This window comes from Mastigoproctus giganteus, chromosome 3 (assembly GCF_048544385.1).
Source record: "Mastigoproctus giganteus isolate SK-2022 chromosome 3, ASM4854438v1, whole genome shotgun sequence".
In the NCBI taxonomy this organism is placed as follows: domain Eukaryota; kingdom Metazoa; phylum Arthropoda; class Arachnida; order Uropygi; family Thelyphonidae; genus Mastigoproctus; species Mastigoproctus giganteus.
In genome coordinates this window covers 157,166,738-157,176,181 of record NC_143577.1, presented here as the reverse complement: position 1 = coordinate 157,176,181, position 9,444 = coordinate 157,166,738, and the positions used below count along the sequence as shown (strand labels likewise).

The 9,444-nt window shown below is 38.3% G+C and overlaps 1 protein-coding gene across 1 annotated transcript in view; it reads left to right on the top strand.

Moving 5' to 3' along the window:
- The first annotated feature begins 806 nt into the window (after nt 1-806).
- Nucleotides 807-9,444, top strand: part of LOC150088349 (protein TSLIG3A-like) — a 188,739-nt gene continuing 180,101 nt past the window's right edge. The window contains exon 1 of the mRNA XM_090369461.1: nt 807-1,004. Coding sequence (XP_090225587.1) covers nt 967-1,004 — 38 coding nt within the window. The 5' untranslated portion in view covers nt 807-966. The remainder of the gene's footprint in view (nt 1,005-9,444) is intronic.

Here is a 9,444-nt window from a genome sequence, read left to right as displayed (position 1 = left end):
CCATGCCACCTGGCCTCAGAAACGATCCAACACATCACCGCAGGGTGCAAGGTGATCATCCAGACTGAGTACACTCAGAGACACGACCAGGTAGTCAGGATAATACATCAGAACCTAGCGAGGAAATACCAGTTGACCAAGGAAAGTGTACTATACTACAAGTACGAACCCCAGGCAGTACTAGATACCCAAACCCACAAGCTGTACTGGGATGCACCATAATAACGAATAAGACCATCCCTCACAACAGACCGGACAAAACCCTTGTGGACAAGATGGAAAAGGCTACTTACCTGATTGACAGAGCGGTGCCGAACCCTAGCAATATCCAGAAATCCCATGAGGAAAAAATAGGAAGTACATGAACCTGAGAAATGAGATCAAGGAGATGTGGAAAATGCAAGATGTATCAACCATCCCAGTCATAGTGTCAACCACCGGTATGGTACCAAAGCCGCCTAGTAGGAACAGTTCTCCCAGAGAACACCCATAAGGAACTCCAGAAAGTCGCAATTCTGAACACCTGTAGGAAAGTCAGAGATTTTCTCGACCGACAGTAAGACCTGACATTACAACCACTCTGTGTACTTGGTAGCAGACCCGTCACGGAGTGGAACCCTACAATCAAGGAGAAATAATAATAATAATAATAATAATAATAATAATAATAATAATAATAATAATAATAATAATAATAATAATAAATGAACTGCATCAACGAAAACCCAAAATTGGATACAGTATTGTACATATAAAATTCAAGAAGTGCCCTATCGGTTGTTTATCGAACTAGGTGTTGGGTACACTTTAGGTGAGAGCAGTAGACACTCGATGTGTCTCAATTGGTGTGTAACCTTCTGGAATCGAAATGTTGTTTTGATTGTATAATGCGATGGCATCTTTGGAGTTGCTTTCGTGATAAAAGCTGTATATGTATATTAGGACTGCATGTGTATATAAACCGAAATGGAAAACGATATATTAGATTGCTTGGAAGACTTAGGGTAGGTAAAGAAGATATGTATTTTATTTATCGTTTCGTTAACACATGTTTTTCTTCATACGTGTTCATCCCTTTTCCTTTGCTTGATTCATATGTCTGTTATTGGGGTGTTCATTTTCTACTTTTTAATTAATTGACTTCTTATATGCTTTTTAATGGACTTTTGTGATTGGTATATGGAATTGTATATTCATGAATTTTGTTTATTGTAATTGGACAATGTAAATTATGCGTGTGTTATGGATTTGACAATGGTGAGAGCAGTTAACACTGTGCTATAGATGTTATTACAACTATCAGCGTGATCTTTATTTGTAAATAGAAAGTATATATTTTGGTTAATTTGCATTTATTCATTCAGCATATCACTGAAATCAGTCAAAGTAATGCTTTCACACACCTCATAGATCCTTGTAAAAAAGGCTCACAGAGAGAATTTTCTGATGTCAGAAAGATCAGATTATACTGATTTCAGTGATATGCTAACACGTTTGCTGCCTTTTATAATTGCGAGGGTTCTTTTATGTGTGCCTTAGGGTACTTTTGTGGGATGTCGATAGTAGGCACTGCTTTTTAGTAAATAGATTTCATCTGCGATTTCACTGCAAGTAATGCTGGCATCTGTTGTTTTTAGCATTCTAACATCAACTGATGCATTTGAACGAGATTCAAAATTTGCCACACTTGAATAGAATTCTATTTCAGTATCAGATGACATATAACGAGACAACTCAATGTTATCAGCTTCAGCGCACTGCCCATCCCTGTTCCTTTTTTTTTTTTTTTTTTTTTTTTTTGTTAAATGTTGGTGGCCATAATGCACCTCCCAAAATTTTTGCATTTTATTCTGATCCAAGCCCGAGGTGGGATTCGAACTCACAACCTTTGGCTTCCAGGCAGGCAGTTTACCCACCTGGCTTGCCCGGTCGGCATCCCTGTTCCTAATCAGTCCCAAAGTTCCAGATTATGGATTCATTATAACAACCCTTTAGGGTAAAATATTTTAGAAAAACACTTTTTACACAAAATTTTTTTTGTGTCAGTAGACATGCAATAAGGATGATGTTTTGCTTTTCACAAACTAAAGAATTAAAATTTGGTAAGCATAATCTTCAAAAAATTTTACATTTTATTCTTGTGGAAAATACTAAACTAAACTAAATAAAATAACTTGACATAAACAAAAGACCTTATGAAACTGAATCAAGTATACAGCTTTTATAGCACTCTAGACAGTGCGATTGATGCTAAGCAAAATCCAGACCATAGTTCAATCAGTGTGCAGATGTTGCCCAGTTTTTTATTTCATGTTCCTTTTCTTTTGAATGTGTGCATTAAGGCACAAAAATTGCAGTTTGTTTTGACTCAAGTTTGTGTTTCGGCAGCGAACATATTAAATGAACAGGAAGCCAACATGGGAAGGAAAGTTCCAGGAGTAAAGTACTGCTTTGGGTAACTAAATGTAATGAGTAAGAATCATGGTGAACATAAAGAAGCAAACATGTGAGGGTCTGCACACTAATACTATGAGTGTAGTTAATAAATTTGAGGAGCCACTCAACAAATGCAGACAGCTGATATATATTGGGTGCAGAATTTGAATAGTGCAAACACAGTGTGTACAGGAGAGATAGACTTCAGAGAGGAGCGGGGGGGAGCAGCATTTACCCCTCCTTCCTAAGCATATCAAGTAGATAACTAACTGTATGTTCCAGCAAGCATGTTTATAAACACCTTGCTGAAATGTGCATTTAGCCACTCACCTAGTAGCTAGACATTTCTTGATTTGCTGGATGAATGTCTTACATTTAACATTTTAGATATTCCACAAAAAAAAAAAAAAAAAAAAGAAATATTCATGACTTGGTTATCAGTAGAGATTCATCAGATGTTAGGTATTTTCACATAAATTGAATTACTTGCAAGCAGTGATCCCACACCAGTCCTATCTGATCTGATTATCTTTCTTTTTTGTTGTATTCACATACATGAAAAATTCCTTGTCCCCATTCTTTGCACTCTTAGCCACTGATTTCTCATATGCAGCTTTTGTCTCTCTGACCTTATTTGTGGTACTATAACAGATTACCTTGTAACTGTTGTAGGCATCAGTACTTTTCATCGCTTTGTAACTGTCCCATACTTTCGCTTTCTGCTCTGTTTGATCAGCCAGCTCTGCAGTCATCCATTTCAGGCATCCTCTACCTGCAATATTTTCTTAAAGTATGTACACATTCATGGCTTCTGTGATTTTTGCTTTAAAAGTATTCCATAATTCAAATGACTTCTCCATCTCTCGGCAATTCAGCCAATTCAAGATGCCATGTAGTGCCTTAAACTGTCATAGTCCCCTCTTCTGAAGTTAAACCCATGCATTTACCTTTAACCACTGCAACATCTTTCTTTATCTTCCAACTGACAATTGCATGATCACTTCCTGACAATAGTAACTGTACTTTAAGCCCTGTGATGTCCTGTCATCTGATTCATTAGTAATGATGAGGTCAAGAAAATTCTGACCCCTAGTATTTTCTCTAACATGCTGGGACAAATAATAATCATCTAGTTTATTTAAAAAAAGTTTTTCCTTGTCATGAGTTTCCTTCTCACTTATTCCAATCAAACTGGGGCATATTAAAGTCACCCATAATAAGACATTCATGCCTTGCTTGTCCATTACATCTGCATGTAAAGACTCTTGTCATATACTTCATATATGAATAATCTTCTGGTTTTTAGATTTCCCATTCTCGTTGTTTCTTTGCTTCCAACTACTCACACCGCACAGATTCTAAGCTAGCAGATGTAACTTCAGACTTAGCAAAAGCCATTTTTGCACTCAGGCTGCTTTTGGTAAGAAGCATGACCCCCTTGCTTTCTTGCATCAAGTGCCACTACTACTACTACTACTCTACCCCTCACGTTTTCCATATCTTTCCTAAGTACATTATACATACCATAGTGGAACTCATCATCAATTTCTGTTGATGGAGGCAGTACCATGTTTTTGTCTGAAATCATCCAAGGAAGTGCATCCAATTGACATTGGTGGACAATGCAATGTTGAGTCAGTGTGGTGCGACATAAGCACTGGGAAAGGGAAAATGAAAGTAGGTGTGTGTTATAGGCCTAATGAATCTGTTGAGTATAATGAGCAATTGTGCAGAGAAATAGTGGGCCAGTAAATCAGATTGTGTTATAATGGGGAATTTTAACTTCCCAGATATTGACTGGAACTTGTGGGTTGGTCATACACACAATAGCAATACTTTTGTGGATTTATTGTATGGCTGTTTTCTTCAACAACGTGTCCAAGAGGCAACCAGAGGGAGTAATACTCTTGATCTGATTATCAGCAGTGATTCTTCATGTTTTAAGAAACTGCAGATAAAGGAACCACTAGGTGGCAGTGATCACAGTGTACTGATGTGGGATTTACTTAAAGATGTAACGACCATCAGGGGGAAGGGGAAGGGTTTTTGCTTTTCTACAGGGGTCTTAGAGAGTTTAAATTCTATACAATGGGATCAACTGATGATGGTACCAATGGTGAATTCTAAATAGGTGGCTTTCAGGGACTTAATCTTGGAGGTTACTAGGCTTTTCATACCAACTAAGAAATACAGTTCAAGGTTTAAGCCTAATTGGATATCAGAAGGAGCAGAGAATAAAAATGCATGGGATGCATATAAATTATCAGGCGACACAGAAGCCTGTGGCAGATATAAGCTAGCCTAGTCTGTAATCAAGTCACAAAGGAGATTAGGTAAGTGAAGGCAGATTATGAGAAACCTTTGGCAAAGGATGCAGAGAAAAACAGCAAAGAGTTCTTTACTTATGTAAACTCTAGAAGGAAAGGGATGAATCAGATTGGTCCACTTAACATAGATGGTTTGACTATTGATGATGATCGTGCTCAGGTAGCTAATAAACTGAATGCGTATTTTGCATCTACATTCACACATGAGGAGTTATTCAAGGAGGGGAAGGCCAGAAGTTTATCAAACTATAACAGGAAGCTAAGTGATTTTGTAATAACTGAGAGCAAAGTGGTGAAGAAATTGTTGAAGTTAAACATAAGGAAGGCAACTGGCGTGGATGGGATCTATCCAGTTATATTAAAGGAGGCAGCAAAGGAAGTAAGCACACCTTTAGCTATAATTATGAAAGCTTCCCTGGACTCTGGAGGTCCCCATGGACTGGAGATGTGCAAATGTGTCCCCATTCACAAAGAGGGATCAAAGGGTGACACGAGTAATTACAAACCTGTTAGTTTGACTTCTGTTCCAGGGAAAATAACGGAGTCACTGGTTAAGGAAGTGATGCTGGATCATCTAGACAAGACTGCAGTTATAGTTCAGACCAAGCATGGGTTTGTTAAGTGGAAGTCTTGTCTGAAAAATTTGATTGGATACTATGATGTGGTCACAAAGGAATTGGATGCAAAGAATAATTTTGATATCATATACTTGGATTTTAGGAGAGTTTTTGATACCATGGCACATGAAAGACTACTGTTCAAATTGGAGCAGTATGGTAAGAAGGTCAAGTAGGTGGTAGATGACTTTCATCAACCGGTGAAATACCACCACTTTGCTTATTGGAGGCTTGAAGTGGTGAAACCCATGTTTAGTCTCTAGAGCAAAGTTTCCGGCACCCCCCTCCCCCCATACTTCTCCTTCAACCCATGCACGGTACTAAGTACTATAGGTTTTTATACCTTTCGTGTTTGGGGTTTTCATAAAAAAAAAAAAAAAAAAAGTATCTACAATGGATAAAAGGTTATGTGCGACCTTGCCGAGCCCTTTCGACTGAGAGAGCGGGCTCTCTGGCAGGTGCCCTTCAGTGACAGTGCGAAACGTTCGTTCCACACAAGCCTGTGGTCGAATCTCGAAGGTGTGCCGCTGGTTTGGAGAGTTGCCTGCGGAGGTGGCAGCGAGTGGGTCGGTCACCCACCCTACCCATCTTGAAAAACGGACCAAGGAGTCTAACATGTGCGCGAGTCATTGGGTCTTGAATAAGCCCAAAGAAGACAGACAGTGGTTATCAGTGGACACTGCTCTTCATGGACTAATGTTATTAGTGGAGTCCCCAAGGGTTTTACGTTGGGCCCATTGTTGTTTTTGGTATTTATTAATGATATTGATGAAGGTATATCAGGGTTAATGTCTTAGTTTGCTGACGATATGAAGGTTGGCAGAGTTGTTAATGACAGTAATGATAGTACGCTGCTGCAACAGGATGTGGAAAATTTGAGCAGATGTGCTGAGAGGTGGCAATTGAATTTTAACATTGACAAATGTAAAGTACTGCATATGGATAGCCCCAGAGTACCGTATTAACTGGTCTGTACTACACTCAGGGTAGTAGAGAATGAAAAGAATTCGGGGGATAATTGTGCAATCAGATAAGAAGTTTTCTGAACAGTGCAAAAAGGTGCAGGAGTAGTTTGTGGTGTCTTGTCAATGATATACAGGGATTTTGCTAGCATCATTATGGGGGTGATTGTCCCCTTGTATAAAGCAGTGGTCAGGCCACACTTTGAGTACTGTATACAGGTCTGGAGGCCTCATTTTAGGAAAGATGTAGAGCTGCTGGAACGAGTACAGAAAAGGGCAACAAGATTGGTGAGTGGAATAAAGGGTTGGTGTTACCAAGAAAGGATTCAGTTCTGCAGATTGCAGCTTCTGGAGACTAGGCACCTGCAAGGCGATCTAATTGAGGTGAATAAGGCCTTGAATGGATTGAGCAAGCTCAATGCTAATAGGATTCTTCCTCTTTCTTAGATTACTCACCTGAGGGGATATAAATTCAAATTGAGGAAAGACAATTGTAGAATAGATGTGCGGAAATTTGCCTTTAGCCAGCAGGTGGTTGATAGTTGGAACAAACTTCCATCTGCCGTAGTGAAGGTCAGCAATTTAAATAAGTTCAAGGCAGAACTAGACAACATTTGGAGTGAATGGGAATTGTTGTGTTTTTTTGGCTGATGCTATATAAGCTTGCTTTCTTGCATCATATGTCCTACTAATGCTGAAGCCAATCATTTTTATGAAAAAGTCAGATATTTTCTTCTGTGCGATTATAAACAAATGTTGAGGGTAAAAACATTAAAAATCATCATAAAAGTTGTCAATAGTATAAAATGCTTGTCTTCATACATTAATTACATTTGTAGGCTATATGTAAGAATTCTGTTTGACTTTGGCCCCAAATGATTGGCAGATGAACAGAGCTAGTGATATTATTTGACATGGTTGCAACAGGGAAAACAATCGAAAAAACAAAACCACTTTTCTTTTTAGAACAAATATAAAGAAATTATGTATTTTCAGAAAAAAAAAAAAAAAAGTCTAATACTTCTTTCTCAACATTCCAAGTTTAATTGTCCACAATTAATGGATTTAATTCACCATTTCACATTCACCAATGGGAATATTTCACCATTAGTTATGAAATGAATCAATTACCATCAATCAATCATCAATCAATTATCAAATGAATCAATCAATCAATTACTGTCTGCTGTGCATTTATTTTAGGTTATATTGCGATTGGCTGGCTGCTTTGTGGAACATGTAAGCACTAACCGTAAAATAATGCGTGAATGTCATATCCTTTTATTGGTCATATTAGGACAAAATCAGTAAGATAATCAACAAACAGGCATTTGTAATGACTAGAATTTCCTAAGAGGCACAATAAGTAAAATAATAATAAAAAATTATTACGACATAAGAAATGCTATGAAGTCAGCATTATGTAAATAAAACTGATGATTAAACTGAAACTCCTCTTCCGATTTTTACTCATCAACTGAAGATTCTCACTTGTCACAGATGAGTGCTTTATTTCAAGCCCTGCCTATCAGTGTCATACTGCACAGCCTATAGTGACTATAATGACTTGGTTTGAAGACGTGGGCATGCAAAAACATTATTGGCTTCATGCCACTGAACACTTTTGACATGAACTGGAACATCAGCGTTTGATCAGGCCAATAGGCTGCAATCAGTGGCTGAATTGGCTGCTGTGTTGAAGCAGGAAAGCACAAAAATACAAAGATATGGTGTGCAAAACAAGATTCTTTGAAATATATTGGTATCTGGTTACTTTTGGCAGTATTGTGTATATACACAACCAGTACAATATGTATATTGTTATTATTAGTAGTAATGGTGGTGGTGTTGGCGGCATATGATGCAAGAAAGCAAGTTTATAAAGCATTATCCAGGAAAAAAAAAACCTCCCACATAAACTCCTCTCCAGTAATTTGTCTAATTCTTCCATTAAATTTTCCATACTGCCCACTTCCACAACAACAGATGGAAGAACAAACTTCCATCTGAAGCTGATGGAAAAATGCTGTTATCATTGAGCTTGCTCAATCCATTCAAAGCATTAAACACCTCAGTTAGATTACATTGCAGGTGCTTAGTCTCCGTATGCTGCAAGTTTCAGAACTGAATCCTTTCTAATTAAGACTATCGATTTGTTCCCTTCACCAATCTCATTGTGTCATTCTTTGCACACATTTTAGCAAATCTACATCCTTTCTAAAATGAGGCCTCCAGACCAGCAGTACTCAAGATGCAGCCTAACCCTTGCCTTGTACAATAGGATAATAACCTCCTTATTGCTACTAGCAGAGTTTCTATATATCATACATAAAACCCTTGAGCTGTCCTGGAGTCCTGTCTCTATTGCTCAGAGAGCTTCATATCTGACTGCACAATTATCCCAGGTCTTTTCATTTTCTGCTTCCCTGAGATTAGTACTGCATAATTGGTATGTTAATCTGGGGTTATTGCTAAACACATGCAGTACCTTGTATTTTTCAGTGTTAAACTTTAAATGCCGTTTCTCAGCCTATCTAATTTTTTTAGATCATGTTGCAGTAGCTTACCCTGATTGCTGTCATTAACCACCCTGCCAATCTTTGTAAAAAAAGGTAAAGTGCAGCTATTATCAACCCACTGCAGGATGGAAGCCTCCTCAACAATTCATGCTGAGGGAAATGGACCATAATCTGCCACGCTGGTCCAGTGCGGGTTGGCAGATAGACCGTATTCAGCAGTCAGGGGCGTGAACCCCGGTCTACTCAAAGAGCGTGTGCTACTGCACTCCCGCTCCTGACCACTCGGCTGCAGAGGCATTTTCTTTGTATCATCTGCTAACTTAGACATCAAGCCCGATATACCTTTATCAGTATCATTAATAAATATAGAAAGCAACAGTGGGCCCAGCACCAAAGTCCTAGGAGACTCCACTAACAACATTTGTTCATGAATAGCATTTCCCATTAATAACCACTCTGTCTTCTCCCAATCAGCCATCCATTTATTCAGAGTAGTAACTTGTCCTTAATGCCACATTGCACCAATTTGTATAGCAGTATTTTATGTGCAGTAGTATCAAATGCTTTCCTGAAAACCAAGAAT